The 20,848-nt window shown below is 39.5% G+C and overlaps 1 protein-coding gene across 1 annotated transcript in view; it reads left to right on the top strand.

Moving 5' to 3' along the window:
• cwc27 (CWC27 spliceosome associated cyclophilin) overlaps window positions 1–19,703 on the top strand; it is a 42,084-nt gene extending 22,381 nt beyond the window's left edge. The window contains exons 12-14 of the mRNA XM_063014291.1: window positions 9,807–9,916; window positions 10,745–10,848; window positions 19,265–19,703. Coding sequence (XP_062870361.1) covers window positions 9,807–9,916; window positions 10,745–10,848; window positions 19,265–19,427 — 377 coding nt within the window. The 3' untranslated portion in view covers window positions 19,428–19,703. The remainder of the gene's footprint in view (window positions 1–9,806; window positions 9,917–10,744; window positions 10,849–19,264) is intronic.
• Window positions 19,704–20,848: the final 1,145 nt, after the last annotated feature.

Here is a 20,848-nt window from a genome sequence, read left to right as displayed (position 1 = left end):
GTCAGGTACCTTAATCACTAAGTACCACTTTACTGTATTGTTGTTAATGCACAGTTGCAAAAATAACAAAATAATTGAATGTGCGTCTGGAAGACCCAGTCTCAACAGAAACTGTAAATCATTTGTGATACATTTATGGCATTTGGGGCTTGAACAAGCATTCGCCCAATCGATAGCCCAGTGCCTTAACTGCTGAGCTACCAGTGCCTAATTCATGGCAGCGCTGCCGTTCTGACACTTTCTGAAACAAAACCATTAAGTAAAGGTTATTTCAATGTGGTTTTATGAACACCAGCACCAGGCATGTTAGTATGATTGTATGTCTGGTATACATGACTTACACACACAATACATACGAAACACACTTGGTAAACGAGTGTGTGTGAACGTGTGAGCATCTGTCTCACTCCTTATCCTCCAGCCGCTCAGGTACTTAAAGGGCCTCTGGCTTTTCACCCAACTTTTCTTTTGAGGATTAGTGCAGGCTTGAGCTCTGCGCAGGAAGACCTCTCATCTATTCTGGACTTTGTTTGTTGACACTGTTGGATATCACTGTCCTCGCATTTCACATTTTCCGAGGTGACACCCTAAAAGCCTCCGACTTCTTACACACAACACTTCAGTAAACTAAAGTTCAGACTTGAATATGGTATTTGCATTAGTCTCATCACAGGGTTTCAGATGCTGATGGGATTAGCTGGACAGAGCATGAGTTGGTCATTCAGCGTGAATAATGAACAAAGAATGTGTTTATTGCTCTGTGGTTATTATTGTAGCAGAATATTTAAATATTTTATTGCCTTGTTATTGTCATTGTCTTTCTTTTTTTGGAATTTTAGCTGCGCTACTATTTGGCTTTTTGTTTGCTGGGTGTCTCTAAAGCATAAAGCACCATGTGGTGTTCAGATCTCAGTACACATCATTTCTTTTTCTGTTTTTCTATTCTTTTTTGTGGATATAGCAGCACTATGTTTAATTCAAAGTTTATTGTTCAATCAATGCTGTTCATTTCTTTTTTTATATTTTTTTCTATTTTATTTATGCATTTTCTCCCAATTTAGCGTACTCAATTTGTCTTCTGCTGCTGGGGGATCCCCGATTTGCAGTTGAGGTGGGTATATTGTTGGTCACGCCTCCTCCAACCCACGTGCAGCCCTTAGTGGAACCCTTTTTCACCCATGCACTCTGCCCAGGCACCTCTCTGTCTGCCAGTAAGGGTCCTTACACAGCGTTTGAAGACCCCACCAACATAGTCCGGTTATCCCACCCTAGCAGAACCGTGTCTGCTGCAGGCACTGCCAATTATACCCGCTATATGGCGCCCAGCCGACCGGTGGCAACGGCGAGTTTTGAACTGAGGAGTTCAGAATCTCAGCGCTGGTGTGCTAGCGGAATATCCCGCTGCGCCACCTGGGCGCCCAGTGCTGTTCATTTTTAACACCTGAGGGTTGATTTGAATTGAGAGTGGAGCTACAAATCCCTCACTGATTTGAGAGTTTGCATGTGACAGGTGTTCCATCGAATAATTCACCTCGTTCACACATGTACCCCCTCTCAGAGGAGCATGCTACTGTTCAAACTGACTGGCGACCTGTTTGGGGTGTTTCCTGCCTTTCACCCAATGAATCAGACCCACCGCGACCCTGACCAGGATAAATTAGTAGTAAACACAATGTGCTTTAAACTTTGATTCTCCATCCCATTTTCATAATTTCTTCTTTTCTTTACCACTGCAGTTTCTGTTCATACAGTTTAACCAGGCTTCCATCAAAATACTATGTTGGCATTTTTAACATTTTTATAAGAAAAGTGGAGTGAGGAGCTTATTTGATTTCCAGAAAAATGTATTGAAACAATATGTAGAATGGAAGTGTTCCCTGTCTCGCTGTTGACTGAGCTGTGTATTGAATCCTATCATTTAGGTTTTTAGAAGTCTTTTGTGGTAAACACATGAACCAGATTGTGCCAACAGGAAATAGACTCCTTTCCTGAGAGATCCAGTAACAATTTCTGCATTTATTTCATTATTTAGGAGAATTAAATTACAGTAGTAGGAATTCGGGCTGGTCTCGTGTGCCTGTTTTGGTTGGATGCCGTCCGTTACCCGACCGCCACACCAGAAGAGGTCGTGGGCTGTTTAAAATAGGCACATTTCCCATGTGCTTGGCAATTTTTGAGAAAATACCACAGAAAAAAACAAAGAGAAACTATTAGCGCTCCAAAGCTAATTTAAATTCAATCTGCAATGTTTTGCTTATCGGACAATCTAAGATACACAGAGAGTAAAGAGCACAGGAGAGCAAAAACACATCAGGAAGTAAATGGCACCGATTTAAAAGTGTCTTTTTATGATTATTAGATCACACTGGTGGTTCTCTTATGCCGCATTCATCAATCTTAAGTTTTCAACAGCTCACACTGTTTCCAGTTTTTTGTTGGAAGGGAATGTTAAATTCTAAAGGTGCTGTCATGTTATAGCTTTGATTTAGTTTTTATTATTTATAATGTCAGTGGTTTTTATTGTACCAGTTTTATAAGTTTATAAGTCAGTGTTAGGGACGGTGGTACCTTAGTGGCTAGAGCTTTGGGCTGTCAATTGGGAGGTTGTGGGTTGGAATTCCAGCCCTGCTAAGCAACCACTATTGGGTCCTTGAGCAAGGCCCCTAACCCTGTCTGCTTCAGGGGCTCCGTAAATAGCTGACCCTGCTCTCTGACCACAGCTTCCAAATGATTGTACTGTGTAAGTGAATATGTATATATGACAAATAAAGGCATTCTTTCTTTTACTTTTAATTTTGGGCACAAGTTAAGGCTTTAAATTACTATGATTTCTATCAAATAGAACAGTTAGTAAATCGGCGTGCATGTTTTATGACAAACCTTGACAGACCTTTAGTAAATTAGTTCCGGAGAATAGTTAACCTATTTTTTGTTTTATAGAGGAATTAAATTTATAAAATCAGGAATTAATCCCTTAATCCTCAATAGCACTAACATTTAAACTTGAAACAAACCTGTATTGTTGTCTTAAAACCTCTGAATACACACACATTCAAATCCACTCTCCACTCATTTTTTGTTTACTCCAATTGCAATTGAAAACAACAGGTGCTAATGCTAATATTCACATCATTAAGATCTCTATGTTTGGCCTTAACCTAAAGATGAACATTTATAATAATCTATAATCTATGTCAGATAAAACCCTAATTTGTCATTTATACATACAGTGTATCACAAAAGTGAGTACACCCCTCACATTTCTGCAAATATTTTATTATATCTTTTCATGGGACAACACTATAGACATGAAACTTGGATATAACTTAGAGTAGTCAGTGTACAACTTGTATAGCAGTGTAGATTTACTGTCTTCTGAAAATAACTCAACACACAGCCATTAATGTCTAAATGGCTGGCAACATAAGTGAGTACACCCCACAGTGAACATGTCCAAATTGTGCCCAAAGTGTCAATATTTTGTGTGACCACCATTATTATCCAGCACTGCCTTAACCCTCCTGGGCATGGAATTCACCAGAGCTGCACAGGTTGCTACTGGAATCCTCTTCCACTCCTCCATGATGACATCACGGAGCTGGTGGATGTTAGACACCTTGAACTCCTCCACCTTCCACTTGAGGATGCGCCACAGGTGCTCAATTGGGTTTAGTCCATCACCTTTACCTTCAGCTTCCTCAGCAAGGCAGTTGTCATCTTGGAGGTTGTGTTTGGGGTCGTTATCCTGTTGGAAAACTGCCATGAGGCCCAGTTTTCGAAGGGAGGGGATCATGCTCTGTTTCAGAATGTCACAGTACATGTTGGAATTCATGTTTCCCTCAATGAACTGCAGCTCCCCAGTGCCAGCAACACTCATGCAGCCCAAGACCATGATGCTACCACCACCATGCTTGACTGTAGGCAAGATACAGTTGTCTTGGTACTTCTCACCAGGGCGCCGCCACACATGCTGGACACCATCTGAGCCAAACAAGTTTATCTTGGTCTCGTCAGACCACAGGGCATTCCAGTAATCCATGTTCTTGGACTGCTTGTCTTCAGCAAACTGTTTGCGGGCTTTCTTGTGCGTCAGCTTCCTTCTGGGATGACGACCATGCAGACCGAGTTGATGCAGTGTGCGGCGTATGGTCTGAGCACTGACAGGCTGACCTCCCACGTCTTCAACCTCTGCAGCAATGCTGGCAGCACTCATGTGTCTATTTTTTAAAGCCAACCTCTGGATATGACGCCGAACACGTGGACTCAACTTCTTTGGTCGACCCTGGCGAAGCCTGTTCCGAGTGGAACCTGTCCTGGAAAACCGCTGTATGACCTTGGCCACCATGCTGTAGCTCAGTTTCAGGGTGTTAGCAATCTTCTTATAGCCCAGGCCATCTTTGTGGAGAGCAACAATTCTATTTCTCACATCCTCAGAGAGTTCTTTGCCATGAGGTGCCATGTTGAATATCCAGTGGCCAGTATGAGAGAATTGTACCCAAAACACCAAATTTAAAAGCCCTGCTCCCCATTTACACCTGGGACCTTGACACATGACACCAGGGAGGGACAACGACACATTTGGGCACAATTTGGACATGTTCACTGTGGGGTGTACTCACTTATGTTGCCAGCTATTTAGACATTAATGGCTGTGTGTTGAGTTATTTTCAGAAGACAGTAAATCTACACTGCTATACAAGTTGTACACTGACTACTCTAAGTTATATCCAAGTTTCATGTCTATAGTGTTGTCCCATGAAAAGATATAATAAAATATTTGCAGAAATTTGAGGGGTGTACTCACTTTTGTGATACACTGTATACATGTGTACAGTACAATGAAATAATTAAGTTAAGGGCCTTGCCACTCCAAAGAGTGGCTGCATGGCAGAGCCGGGATTCGAACCCACAACCTTCTAGTTGGCTCTGCCTGTTAGGCTACCACTGTGTAAATAAAATTAACCATAGAAGCCAAAAGTCAAAATCCAGAGTAACTAACAGACCTAAAGGGTGAATCCTTAATGACTTAAAATTAGCTAAAGTACACCAGGTGTAAAGGCAAGACCTTTAGTAAATGGATGGAAAGAGTCTGTTTGGAACCACTACCACTACGTGCTTGCTGCATTCGAAGAAATCATAGTGACAGAAAAGACAAAACACTTAAGACACCCAGTGTGCTGTTTTTGTGTTTTGTTTTTAATTTGTTGTAAAAGAAAATTAAGTAAAAACAGACTGACAGTGCTAGTGTAACCAAAACACAAAGCATTTGTTTTGAATTTTCTGTCAGTGCTTGGGTGGTCAAGACCTCAGGCTTCTCATACCAACCATAAATATTCATACTAAACTACATTTAAAGGTTAATATTTAATACTTTGTATTACTAAAATGCTATGATAACTGTGTCCTGGTGTCCTGCCCCGCCATGATTAAATTTTCTGGTGCTTGTTTTACCATCAGGTTTTTGCAGTTCTACTGCCAGTCAAGAAAAGCAAATTCTTGCTCAGTGCACTAATAGCAGCTTACTGTTTTTAGTATCTGGTGTCCTGCTTAAGGAAGAAGCCAATTGTCTTTTCAGAAATGTACCACCCGAGCTAAGAGAGGCATTTGTACCTATTTTTGTTGGAAGTTATTTTCAAAAGCCATCTCTTCAATTTTAAGGACATAAATTATAGCATGTTTGTCTGGTCTGGTTTTCTCTTTTTTGGAATGGTGGTCATGTGTAAGAGCCAAAAATAAGATATGCTAAAAATGCTAGCCGTTTTTATACCCACCTAATTGATGTGGCAATGTTCATTTTTACCACACAAAGTATTTATATGAATTATGCTTTCGTGTATGTAGTGTTTTCTTTCAATGGTGGCCTGTCATTCAGAGCTGCTGATGTGGAAAGCCAATAGAAGTCATCTTTGCAGAGTTTTTATAATTGTTATTTTAAAACCAAGTAGTGTTCATTTCTCTCCTCAGGGTCAGGCAGGACTTTATTAACATGGTTAGGTGGCCAGTGGAACAGAGCTCTCTAACCTCTAACAGTAGTAATGGTTCAGATCAACAGTTATAAACCCTCATCAGTGGATCGCTGAAGCCTTTAATGCCGCTGCTAACAGATGGGAAACGCTTAATGCAGCTTTTGATGCTCCAGGGCCCGATGTCATCTTCAGATTTTTTTTTGTCTCTTAAAAAATAAAAAAGCACTGATTGGCAAGATGGGAAGAAAAATTAACCTCCTTCCTAATGATGAGGCGTTTGTCATCCACAACAGTCCCCTGGTTGCTACAACAACAGTCGGTGATTTGTAGTTGTCTTAGGTGCGAGTGACAGGGAAAGCGAGAATGTCAGTATGGCTGAGAGGCTCAAAGACCGTCGAGCAGCTGAAGTGAGTAGAAAGTATAGCTTCTTCTCTTTAATCCTGAGGGCACTGTCACTCATTAGCCTGCACATCCCTCACAAGCAAAGGGAACCACGTGGAACACACTGCATTTTGGTTTCCATAAATCAGTCAGAAAAGCAGTCGGGCCAGATTAACACTTCCTTGTAAAGTGGCCCTTGGGCTCGATTATTTAACCTGTGAGGCTGTTTGCAGTTTCACTTCAGAACTTCATTATGTTTGGTAAAACTTTATTTGAAGGGCAACTTGAACCTTTAAAAAACTATGAGCTCAGCGGTTAAGGTACTTCAATCCCCACTAACTTGCTTGCATGGTATTCGGTCATTACTGTAAATCCCTTTGGATAAAAGCATCTGCTAAATGCTGTAGATTTAAAACTAGTCTGAACCAGCATTCCTACATCTTTATGCATTTATTAAGCCTGAGTTTCTGCTAAATAGATTATTTAGCTAAATTGACTTTTTTGAGATTTTTCTGCCTGCAAACACTACTAATGTTAATAATTACTGGCAGTTTAAAATCAACCAACAAAACATTGCAAGACCTTTAAAAAAGCATTACCAGATGTTTAAACTCACCCTAAACCTTATAATTAAGGCCCTACCTAATTAACAGCTGTGAAAATTGCCTCACACACCGTGAAATGAGCCGTTTTCCATGAAATATGCATTTTTATGTGAAATTCAAAATGTAAGGTTTAGCAATTGTACATCCACGTAGCGTGTGAAATATGAGGCACAATAAGGCGGTCGTAGCAACTATATGGCAATTGAGTTAGTGTAACAGACTTTTCTGTGCTGTAGTGTGCTGACAATGTTTGATGTCTGTGTTTACGTATTAAGTGCATTTTGTCCCTTTGAGGATTCCATAATCAATGTAAAAGTGTGCTTCTCTTCACATGTGATCATCTCTGTGCTGAGCCTCTTTTTCTTTTTTTTGTATTTCTTTTACTGCTCCCATATTTATGGGGCACCACAGCGGATCATTCTGGTCTGCAAATCTGTTTTGGCACAGATTTTTATGCCAGGTGCCTTTTCTGGCGCAACTCTCCTTATTTTATCTGGATTGGGGCTGGCATTGAAGTTTACTGACGAGCTGTGAGACGTGTATATGGGCAGAAACGTCACACTATATATAGAAATCAGGGGAGATACACTGTTATTTGTACAAACACAAAACACATAAAGGTAATTTTAAAGAAGATTTCTCTTTGGAACAACTCTGTGATGGCAGTGCTTGACTTCCTTCTGAACTGCAGCTGACACATGACAGTAATAATTGTCCCTAATTAATTAAGTGCAGCTATAAGCGTGTTTTAGAATTCAGCTCAATGCTTTTTTGTGCTTTAGCTTTTTTGTTGGCTCTGACCATGGACTAAACAGTTGTAAACACAGCCGCCTCTGGCTAGCTGTTCTAGGCTATTATCTCACTGTATTTTCCTCATTCTACCTCCCTTTTCTCAGTCAAATTTTCATCATCTCTGTTGTGTGCTTTCAAATATGAACAACAAACACATGTTCCATTTGAGTTTGTAACATGGCAGAACTATAAAATGAAATAAATTAGCCCGGCCTGGACGCCTGTGTGTGTGATGTAGTTTGTTTGTTCCACCTTGAACGTTTTGGGTCATGTTGGTTCAGTCATAGTCTCCCTGACCCACGAGGCCAGGTGAACCATTTGGTGCAGGTGGGATGAAAGCTGTAGTGGAAAAAGCTTGTGGAGTACTGGGCACGCTCTGTCCAGCCTCTGTCTGTATGGCTAGGTTTGCACCGGCGCATTAATGCTTCCAGACACTGGAGTCAACAGAGCTGCCCTGCCATTACTGTCCCTTCCAATTTCAAAACAAAATGTGCAGAATGCACCATGTTTACGTTTCACAAACGTTTATTAAAATGCGGCTTGTTCCTTTGTAGAGGATTCGGTGGGTAAATGTCACCTTGTCAATACATACCGAGACTCACTAGAAAGCTGCCAATGATGGACTGAGACTTTAAGGTCTCGCTCAAAAAATGTTTATGCCTGCCACTTCTCAGCATTGCATGGAATTTACTCTCTCTTATTTTGAATCGTGGTCCTGATACAGCGGTTTGCAGTTTCTAAATTTCACTGCACTAAAATGCTGTATTTTGTCTAGCAAGGTTAAGAAAAGATTTGTAATTTTGCCAGTTCTTGATGATTTGGTGCACTATGCAAGACTTACCCAATCCCCCCTGCACCTTAATAACCCGATTAATAAATTACAGTGACTGAACAATATTTATTTGTTAGGGGCTTCACGTAAACTCAGGATATATAAAATAATGATTATAAAGGCATAACAACAATAAAAGTAAAAATACTAATGGACAGCTGGTCTGGCAGCTTAATTTTGTCATTTATTTTCACTAATTTCATAACTTTGGTCAGAAATTAGATTCATGTTAGCCACTGGGAGGCCTTGTGTGTGTGTTTTCTTCGGGAGCTCCAGTTTCCTCCCACAGTCCAAAGACGTGCAAGTGAGGAAAATATACTAAATTATCCGTGACTGTGTTTGACATTTGACTTGAACTGATGAATCTTGTGTAACCAGTAACTACCATGTCTGTCATGAATGTATCCAAAGTGTGTAAAACATGACGTTAAAATCCTAATTAAATAAATATAAATGATAAAGAGCCACTGGGAGAACATGCTAAACTCATTACAGTCAGTATACATAGACATGGACCCAGTCTTTCTCTGTATTGATACACATGCACTAACCCCTTAATTTATTTGGCCATTTTATGAGCTACACATACGTATTTGATATAACATTATGATGGTAAGTTTGTTAAATATACTGTTCCTAAACTATGGGCTTTAATAATAATAATAATAATAATAATATTATTATTATTATTATTATTATTATTGTTATTATTAATTACTAAACAGCAGCAGGCTGCTCTGTTAGTTCTGCCATCTTCACTCCAACTCATGTTAAGCCTCTAGGCTGCACTAAAGCAGCACAGATTTGTGAGTTAGAAAGTGTGGCTGTTTTGGAAGGCAGGAATTTTAATGGCACTCCTGTGCCGTTCCTTCAAACATAATCTGGACACTGGCCGATTTCACGGGCTAACTTGACACAAAGATGACAGGCGTCCCCTTGTTTACAGTTACTGATGAAAAGGCTTTAACCTTGATCTCAGCGTGCTGCTCTACTGAACACATTTTACAGACAAAGTGAGCAAACAAAACTTCTTCTCTTCTGTCTGTATCCCTGAAGAGAGGCATCAAGTTCAGCAGTTCAGTCAAGCAGTTCTTCATCTTGTCAAACTCGTTAGTATATTGAAATGGAATTGTTTTATTGGTGTTATCATTATTATAATTTTTGTGTTGTAAAACTATAATAATGATACTTGATTGAGACGTCAACCTTTTGAAACGTTTTATTTTAAAGATGAGAAAAAGCCAGCCAATGAGGCTGTGGCTGAGTACTTAGAGGAAAGAAAGAAGTACGAGGATATGAGGATGCAGAAACTGAAAAAGGGATCAGGTCGAGAGGCACAGGTAGGTCATTTAATCATAAACTCTTCATTAAAACCAAGTAAAATCAGCTGCGTAGAGTAATTTGCATGACATATTTTATTGCTTATATAAAATAATACTTTATTATACTTTTCCATTGTAGAGCTCAGAATAACATTAGATTTGCTTCTGTCTTTGGCTTCATTAAAAATATCTGCACAAGGTCTGCTTGTCTTTGCTATCCTGTTAATTGCAGTCTGGATTGATTATGCTAATACTGATGTTGGCTTATATTTGTCAAATGTATGCCCGAGTGAGATTTTTGAGTCTTGATTTGTATCATCATGTTTTCTCTAATTTAATAAGGTAAAAATCCTGAATTTATCCAGAGAAACTTACAGGAGGCTAGAATTAATCAATCAGATCAACTATTTTGGTTGTGTCCTAAATCACATACAGTGTAGTTTCACTATTAAAAAAGTTTCACTCCAGCCAGTAGGTGCTGTAGTTCATCACCAGTAAAGATTGTGCATTTTCCAAAAGCCCTATGGGATCACTAAATATTTTGGGTTATACTGTTGTGACTATAGTGTGATTTACTGTGATTTACCATTGTAAAAGTACTGGTGACACTTTACATATAAAGACTTTTCCCCCTGACAGCACTGGATTTCTGTTGGAATTGGGTTTAGGGTGAATTCTTGGCTCAACTTAAGGTAGCTTTTAGCAGAACAAAATGTCATTGGGTTTTGCCTGGTACTACCTTAAACAGAAGTGCTTTGCACAGTGACCTGTGAAGCACGCCCCAGGTGTCTTCTTTGAGAAACCGAAGGCTAAAGTAACAGTGTTTATTATCTCTTCTGTTTAAAGACGCTCGCGCTTTTGGATCGCTTTAAATCCAAGCTGTCATCAGCTATTTCTGAGGCTCCCGAGACATCTGAAGATGAGTTGGGAGAGGACGATGATAAAGGATGGTGAGTGATGCTCTGACTTTTATTCATTCATTTATTTGAACAGATATTATGGTAAGCCAACAGAGCTCCTGTATAAATATTTTAGCTTTTTTTTAAAACCTAGTTTACATTTGCATCATCTGTAATTTCCTCTAGGCAAAACTGGTGTGAATTACTGAAGCTATAAAGCTCACCTGCACAGGGTTTCAAATGTGCAGCACTTGTCCCTTGTAGATCTATTAGTTGTCAAGTTAAATTTATTATTTATTTATTCATTTGTAAAGCTTCTTTACAATAGACATTGTCTTAAAGCAACTTTACTAGCTAATTTTGCCTCTCATGTGGATATGGGAGAACGTGTGCAAGTCCTAACCCACAGTGATCATAGACAAAGGTTGAACCCAGGCCCTCAGAAACCATTTCAATGTGTGGCATTCTCTCTACCAGCCGTGCCACCATGCCACTCATGTCACGCATAATATTACTACACAAAAATATGACCTGTTTTATAAGTTAGTATTTTAGGAGCCTTTTCAGGCTTACAGGCAAGTGCTTGTTTTAAAGGCACTTAACAGATTTGTACATTTGCAATTGACTATGATCTAATGTATATTCAATAATTCATGGCTGGCGACTTTTCTCCCGCTACACGGCTACCGTTCCATGTGAAGTTGTAATATCTATTTATTTGTACTAGCATGGTGAAATGCTCTCATTTCAGCTCGACCCACAGCGGGCCCAGCTGCGTTTTTCGAGTGTGCCGCTCTTTCCCTCTCTCTCTCTGGCCAACAAGCTCTTTTGGCTGCAGGCAGCGCTGACACCATTTAAACAGTATGCAGTGTTTGTTTTTGCTGCACTGCAATACGCACTTGTGGAGAAAAGTCATTTTCCCAGCTGACTGAACAGAGTAAATAGGCAGACGGCGCAGACAGAGGGTCCAGATGGGGCGCGTCACTCCTAGAGCGCAGAAGGAGCATGCAGCCGCCTGCTAGATGTCCTTTTAACAGGCATTCATAACAAGATCCAGAAGAGCCTCAACTCTCTCTCAATCTCTCTTTCTTAAAATGATTCCAGAAAGCTGCTTGCTTCCCTTATTCGTTTATTTGTTTATTAATTTCCAATAACCACTTTATCCTGGTCAGGTTCACGGCTGGTCTGGGGTGACCACGGGCAGGAATGTAGGGTCACCTACATTACTTTTATTCTGTATTCATTCTGTATTTGTTTTCCCCCCATTTTCCTCCCGATTTAGCACACACAATTTTTGTCTTCCGCTGCTGAGAGATACCAGATTGCATCCGCCCCTGCATTCTGCACAGGCGTCTCTTCCGCCAATCAGGGTCCTTACACAGCGTATGAAGACCCACACATAGTCCGGCCCCCACCCTGCAGATACGGTGGCCAATTAGTATCTGCTGCAGACACTGCCAATTATGCCCACCACATTGCGCCCAGCCAACCGGTGGCAACATCGAGTTTTGAACCGAAGTGTTCAGAAACTCCGTGCTGGTGTGCTAGCTGAATATCCCACTGTGCCACCTGGGCGCCATCATTCTGTATTCTTGATCAGTCTCATATACGGCATTATAGATGTTTACTGGTTATAGGTTTGACTGGTATGGTGCTAATGAACTTCCACATTTTTTTTTTTTTTTTTTTTTTTTTGCACTATCACCTACTTGTGTGTGTGTGTGTGTGCGCACGTATATGTGCGTGTTCTTCCCTGGCAATTTACACACTCTGACACACATTCCTATTCATCAGCCTGCTACTGCACAGGACCACAAATGATATAATTACTGTGTCTGAGCAGTAGGAGAAGAGTTAAACACACACACACACACACACACACTGAGTAAATATTGAGCCTTCTGGGTCTCATTTCACACCTGGTTTAATATTAACACTAAATACTGCATATTTTTCAGCACGTCTTTTAGGTTGGCTGTGTTCTGAGAATATTAGGTTTTACTGTATAAACATTGAGAAGAGAATACTAATTCTAAACTTAATTTGTTACAGTTGATTTTGTTTTGGTTGACGTTTTTGTTTCTTGTAAACCAAACCTACTATATTTTTGATTAATTTTAACTATTATAATTGAAGTGATGTATAAATACTGTGTTTATACATTGCAAGAGGCACCTCATGACCTTTTGAAGAAGTCAGTAAACTAATGGAAAACTATTTAGCCTTCACGCGTGTTTAGTCTATAGGACCAAAGGCAGATATGATTCAGTTTGATGCACTCCTCAGCTGTCTTGTAATGGGACGTAATTCCAGATCCATGCTGAGCTGAGTGCAGCTTCCCTCAGATCACTTCTGGTGCTTTCAGATGAATGCAGGAAGCCGACTGCTAAATTATTCTTGCTTTCTCAGTCACAGTCACAAGATTTATAGGTTTAGTGGTTGGAATAATTTGTTGTTTTGTTGGTAAGTTTTTCGTGACCATATGCCCAGGAGGAACATGATGAAATGTATCCCTAATTTCTATCACCGTTTAAAAAAAACCTTCATTTATTCAGTTTCCCCTTTATTTCCCTAACCTTACTCTAAGGAAGCCAGTTTATACATTCTAACTTGCAATTATAAACCTTTTTTATAAATGTCCATGTCCATATGATTTTAATGGCCAGTAAAATAATAATAATAATACAGGTGTAAGAACATCTGTTCAACTTTATCAGTATTCAAACACCAAGCTCTTTTAATATTGGTAAAAATTAAACACTTGAACATCCGTTACTTTGGCTCTATGAACTGTACAGCTGTGCTCGCTAGCACTACCGACCTGGCCAGGCATCCAGACAAACACAATTGGCTGTTTGAGGGAGAGGTTGTAAGTCGATTTGAAGCCTGATGTTGAAATGCCACATTAGTGCATTAGCTTTGGTGTAGTTAATTCTGACACAGTATCACACAGCATGCAAACTTGCATAGCTTTTAGCATTAGGTACTTATCATGCCTGTAGCTGTCTTGCCTACAAACCCTGGTCAGTATAGAATGATGGTAAAACATAAAAATGATTTGAAATAACCCTTGGTTACTTGCTCTTGGTTACTTTATGGGGAATTTTAGCCCTCTTTAAAATTTGGTGAACTAACGTAATAGGCTGCTGCACCACTCAAGCACTGTTCTCAGATGATATGACTATGTACATTTTACTACATTCACCATTGAAGTGGGTCATAACTATTCTTCTACTCTTTTCAAACTCACTTTCTGTCTCTGTTTTGTTTTTCTTTCTCTCTATTTCTTTCTGACTTTTACTCTTATTTACCCAGCGAGAACCACAGTGAGGAAATGAACTTTGACACTGTGAACACTTTCCTTAAATTCTCATTCATACTCAAGACCTCAAACCTCGGTCTAAAATATACCCGCTTTAGCTCTCAATCCATGTGTGTGTGTGTGTGCGCTAGTCTGGAAGGAAGAGAAGAAAAAAGTCCGGCGGCTGAGTGCGTATTTTAAAATAACAAAACCTGTGCTTTCTATCAGTTACTTCATCCCTGAGGTAGACGCTGGTGCAGTCTCTAGGCCCCTGACCCGGGCAGACGCTTCATCTCTGGGGTGATGGAAACCCTCTTCGGGGAGCCTGATTCAGGCTCAGGGGAAAGAGGAGCTGGGGGCCTCTTAAAGTAGCTCAGGAAAAACAGTATGGGGAAGTGAACAGCGCTTTTAAGAGCAGCCGCCGTACCCCATGAACGGAACACAGGTTACAACAGGTCAGACACTGGAAGTCAAGTCTGGGCCAGAAGTGTAAACTATTCCATCTGTGTCTGTATCTACAATGCCCCCCTCCTCTTTTTACCCGAGAGCCAAAGCCCCCTCCTGCCTCTCCCGTCTCTTTCTTTTTTCTGCAACAGCGCAAGACAAATAAATCCAGGAAAAAGGGCTTCTAAGGGCCTCTGCGTTATGGCTGAGGCTGGAGAAGGAGCCCTCCTTTCCGATTAAAGACCAAATTGAAGAACGAAATTCCTACACAGACCATAACTCCGGGCAAGGAGGCTGTCATCACAGAGACTGCTAAACAAATTATAAGAGCTGCCCACCACACGCCACAGGAGTTCTCTGCGCCGGCGAACAGCCATGACATTCTAGATGAGCTGTCACAGCTCCTACAGGTTTCAGACGGACACAAAAACCTTGCACACACACAGACACACATACACGGCATGCACACTCTGCAAGCTCTCGAACACCCTGGACGTGTGCAAAAGAAGGATTGCGCATATTTGCAGACACACTTATATATGTTGTTTTTTGGATGGTTCCAGAGGCTTCTGTGAACGCTCAAAAAGAGCAGGATGGTGGATTACTCACAAAATAGAGAGAGGGCTCCTACTTCTGCTTTGGTTCTCAGCTTCTTTCTGTGTTTTTCTTAGCTTAGACAACCGAGCCTAATTTACCTCTGACACACTTCACCGCCACCACCAAGACTTGCACCTACAGCCATTTAAAAATGAAATAGCTTAGTGCTTCAGAGCTTCATGATAAACGTTTAATGGATTATACAAACCTTGTATTTGGATCTTAGTTGTGGTTCAATGATTTTACTTACCTTATTTACCGTGGGCACTCAAGTGGTGGCATGGTGGATCCCTGTCTTGCTGTCCCATTTTCACCTCATAAGTCAAAGGGAAGCTAGACATTTAGAGGGTGTGCTGCTTAGACAAGATAAGACAGTTATCACTTTCCTCTTTTCAATTTCAGCTGGCAAAGATGCCTCATGAGTAGCAGCTAAAAGAGGCTGAAAATGTTAAGTCCAGTCATATTTATACCAGTTTATAATTCGTCCCAAGTTGGGTTTAAACCAATGGGTTTGGTGTAGTAGACAGAACTGGTTTAAGCTTTTTTTAACTAAATGTCAAGTAAAATCTGAGACCTTTGAAATATGAACATAACAACACATGTAAATATTACACACTGTGTGGCCAGAACTATATGGACACCTGACCTGAGATCGCTGGACATACTATGGACATTAATATAGAATCGCCCTTACTGTGCTGCTTTGCCAATCTTTACTTTACTGGCAAGACCTTCCACGGTATTTTAGATTGTGTCTTTGGAACTTTGTGAACATTTAGTCAAAAAAGCATTTCAGATAATAGACAAGAAAGCTTGGTTTGCAGTGGTCATTCCAGTTCATCCCAAATATGTGGTAAGGGCTCTGTGCAGGTTCAAACCATACTCATCAAACCATGTCTTTTTAGAATGAGCTCAGGAAAAGGAAAGAGCTTTTCCTAAACTGTCGGAAGCCTATCATTGACTTTATATATTTAATATTATACACCTGTTAGCAACAACCTTGGCTGAAACACGTAATCATTAGGGCTGTCCACATACTTTTGGTGTTATATTGTGTAAGTCATGGTTTTCCCAACAGTGCTGTGAGTGATGAGTTCTACTGTACTGTATAGTAATTACAACAGGTCTGTAAAATAAACAAACAGCACAGCATGTCTGTTTTAGTTTGAACTTTACCACAAAACAGGATGCTCATGCCTGTGAGCAGTAAAAAAAAAAAACATACTGGAATGGAAATTGTAATGTTGATTACAAAATGGGCAAGCAGTAGCCTAGTGGTTAAGGTACTGGACTAGTAACCAGAAGGTTGCTGGTTCAAGCCCCACCACTGCCAGGTTGCTGCTGTTGGGCCCTTGAGCAAGGCCCTTAACCCTCAATTGCTCACACTGTATACTGTAACTGTAATGTAAGTCGCTTTGGATAAAAGCGTCTGCTAAATGCAGTGGATTTTTAAAGCCCTCCGAGTGATTCCAGTAAGCTCAGCAGCTGTGTCGTAATGTGTAGTTAAAAAAATAAATATTTTGTGTGTGTGGGTGTGTGATAGCTTGTGTGCTTTCACTGTTGGCTTCTTTTTCACCAGCCAGCAGTGGATACTTACATAGACCTTCAACTTGCACAGAAGAAATGCTGCCTCAGTTGGATAGTAGATGTTGCAGTGGCAAAAAGGAGATTTAATTTGGCCTTTTCTTCCTCAGACACAACCAAGCATGCATTAATAATGCTTATAATATACAGTTCACCATTGTTTGCCTGCTTTTCAATTAAGCATATTCATTGATTATATAGTTTATTCGACATATAAAATATTTGGTTAACATTAGTGTCTTTACTAATATCTCATTAGTTTGAGTTAATTTCACATACAGTAGCTTATGTTTACTTAATCCACTTATACAACTTAAACCTTAAATAACAAAAGCTAACACATGCTGTCACCCCACATAACAAGATCATGACATTTTAATTATGCGGTGATTTGCCAAAAAACAATCTAACAGTTACACACCTAATAAAAACAGCTGATTCAAGACACCCTGCAATTACAAGCCCATAGGATGCAGCATGTATAGCCTGTATGAGTAAGCTGGCAGTTACAGTGAACTGCTGTGCTTTACTCTTTTTGTTTTGTTAGCCATCATTATAATCTTTTACTCTAAGAGCCTCTTGTTTCCTATGGCATAAACAAATAAAGATAAACATTTAAAATCATTTAAAAGCGCTCAGCATTGATGTTTGCATGGAGCCAGTGATGCTTGGCTTGACTGCACTGTGTTTAACTTTCCTTGGCTGATTAGCCTATTTGTTTTTTTGTGACCATGCCTGGTCTTTGTCTTGTTTTGGCTGTTGCGTTGTGGGTTAATTGTCTTCAGAAGGCATTTTTGTGCATTTCTCATAACAAGAGGCCCTATGAAGCAGCGCTGCTCTCTTTGCAGTGCTCGGTTGTAGGAATGTAAAGCGTTGCTTTTTCTCAGCGTCTTTGTTTTGTCCTTTTAGCTTCGGAACTCCAGACCTGTGAGTAAAATAAGGTTTCTGGAAAATGAAAGACAGATGAGCGTTTGCTGTCTGATTGAGGCTTCGGTTTGGGTCATCCCACTACCTCAGTCTCACAAATATGCTAAAACTCAGACCAACGCACTGCTCTCCAGTCCTGTGCCTGCATCAGTATCACAGATTTCATTTTATATGTTTTTTCTTGTTTTCATTAGATTGTAGTTGGTTTTGTTGGATTCTGTTTAAGGGCTTTTGTTTTATTTATTTGTTTTTTTTTCTGTAGACTTTTTATTGGTGGCAGTATGTCATTGCTGTCTTGGAAGCGTAATGATTTCTGCAGCTGTTCTTTTCTGTGACTGAAGGATTGAAACATCCTTTTTATCTAAAAATAACTTTTAAAGAATTAATTTTTTTTTAAATAAGTTTATTGTGACTTTCAATATGAGAATCAGTATGACAAAATATGCTGGGAAAAAATGGGTCAGATAAAATCCAAGAAGCAAGATCAATTTGAAAGCAATTTGAAATTCAGCCATTAATTAGAAGACGCTGAAACACATGCCAAAGTCCAAAATCAAGCAGATTGACACGGGCTTAGAATCTGCTGGCAGGCAGTTTGTTGCTGATTACAGAAACTTTGTTGAAGCCATTTAATGAGATTTTTGTACCACTTGTCATGCATGCTGGTGGTAGTATTATGCAATGTGTTTTTTGCCACTTAAAATGGTGGATTACAAACAAAAAAATCAAGGTAACTCAAAAATGTAATCTTAGATGCAACTACAGCCAAGTGAGAGGTCAAGGATCCATCCAGTCCCAGATGTCCGCTGATGGCTATTAAAATCATCTGATCAAAGTAAAAATATTAAGGAATATATAACCAAATTTGTGCTCTAGGTATATTTTTGACACCATTGCTATTTAGAGTGTTTTATATTGTATATGTATTTTATAACAGTTGCAAAATTCACTGGCATTTCAAGACTCATTAGCAAAGAAATGTTAATACATGGCACTGGGAATTAGAAACATCTAGATAAAGGGAGATAAAGTGGGAACCCCTACCTATCAAATAGAATAATAAACCCGAGGCTGGGGTGATGCAGTGGTCTAATGCACTACCCCACCACCACATAGACCTGTTGCCAAAAAGCCTGGAAGAGCATTTACAGCTGGTTGTGTCTGAGGGAGAATTGGCTACAACTGTGATTCCTACTGACTGGATAAGGTGTCAGCGATTTTGGAGTATTACAGAGAGCAAAGCATGTTGTGTCATATGTGATAGAAAAAAGAGAACAAATTACCTCACAAAAACCTAGACTGCAAAACATCTGATCTGTTTGAGATTTAAGATTTTCTGAGATCCCTAGACTTTCAGAACTGGTAAACTAAACAGGAACTATGCATTCAGTGTTAATAATTTACTTTATATTTTAATAAATGTTCATTCAATTAATATTGTTATTTATTTTTAAGCAGCAGCAAGTAGTTGTTTACGCAGCTCAAGGTTTAATGTTTGCTCCAGATTGGTTTAAAAAAATCCTCTCAATGACAGCTGAAAGCGGTGATTTAGTGGTCTGAGCACTCAGTGTCACTCTTCCTACAAACCAATCTCTGTTTCCTCCTTTGATTTAGGATGGCCCATGTACTGCAGTTTGATGAACAAACCAGAAAGGTGAAGGATGCCAACATGCAGGATGAAGACACATTCGAGATCTATGATCCACGCAACCCCGTCAACAAACGCAGACGAGAGGAGAGCAAGAAGCTGCTTAAGGAGAAGAAGGCCAAGAGGTGAAGCTGAGGGTGTAGTTTCTGTCCTGTCTTGCATCCAGCGCTCATCTCCTTCCTATAACTGCCTTGATCTGGCTCTGTTTGTGATGGACTGAGTACTTGGACATCAGTCAGCATCAAGGTAATGTCCTTGAGTAAGACATGATGATGAGAGGATTTTTAAAAGGCTGCTGTTGCTATGCGGTAAGTTTTATAATAGAAGCACCTGTGAGAAGCCCTTTAGAATGGATTTAGAATAAATGCAGACTCACTTCCACCAATAAAGGATTTCTTTTCTAAATGGCTTTATATCGTCATTACTTACCACTGTAAACAAATCTACAGCTTTCAATGCTACTCTTTACATTTTGGTTTTAAACGATTTTAGGGTTATAAGTAGTCAACAAAATCCATCATCAAAATAGATAGCAACAAATTTCATTATTGAAATAGTTGATTGGTGTTTAGTCCACACTGACAGAGTAACGTAATTTTGAATTTGTCTAGATGGTTATTATTGTTACATCCTAGCCTTCATCAGGTCATCCTGTAAGTCTTTTGCAGTGTTTTTTTGATAAACTGATAAATCAGTGTCCTGATGATAAATCTAAAAAATAATCAACAGATTCATTAATTGCAGCCCTGATCTGTAAATCTGAATCACACAGAAATTAATTTTTAAAATCTGCATATTGCTGCTGAATATAAGGTTTTTTTTTATCACAAATGGGAAGTGTAGACATCACTGATGTTACCCTAAAATAATCCAATTTTAAATAAGGCTTGAGTGTACATGATGGTAGTAAGTATGTAAAAGTATATAATATAAAAATAGCCTCAATTGATTAGTCTTGCTTAGCCAGACTTGACCCTATTATTCCAACTAGTATGTCCAATTAGTGTACACTGCACACTATGTAGCAATTGAGATTATTGTGGGAAACAGCTTGGAAATCAGTATAAACTATTTCCTTTGTCAACATGCATGTGAGCCTGCATGGCCTGTCTGTGCAACTGTCTTTTGCATCTTAAAAGATTAAAACTAGGTTAAATGAATGCAATACAGCAATAATTGTGGCAGGTTTACTAAGAACCCAAGGGTTGTTCAAGGCAGGGGGTGAATTGTACAGAAGGTCTTGTTTATTAAAAAGGTTTTATATGCGTTTATAGACAAACTTTAGCAAATGAATTTCCTTGTGAAAGCCATGTGGTCATTATTCTCGTTATCTCTTCTTAGTATGTTGAGTCAAAGCTAAGTAGCTACAAGTACAAAATGGGTTAACAAGCCTCACACACATTTCTGGGTAAAGTATGCTCAATATAATGACCTGCACCATGGCAAAAGACTTTAATTCATTATTAATTAATGTAGCTCCAGTAATTAGAAGCTTGTTTTAATGGAACTAGTTTCAAATTTTCCAGATGCAACTCTTCTGATTTTATTTC

This window comes from Trichomycterus rosablanca, chromosome 18, assembly GCF_030014385.1.
Source record: "Trichomycterus rosablanca isolate fTriRos1 chromosome 18, fTriRos1.hap1, whole genome shotgun sequence".
NCBI classification, from domain to species: Eukaryota; Metazoa; Chordata; class Actinopteri; order Siluriformes; family Trichomycteridae; genus Trichomycterus; species Trichomycterus rosablanca.
The sequence above is the reverse complement of the archived record's forward strand: the minus strand, read 5'-3'. Positions and strand labels throughout refer to the sequence as shown.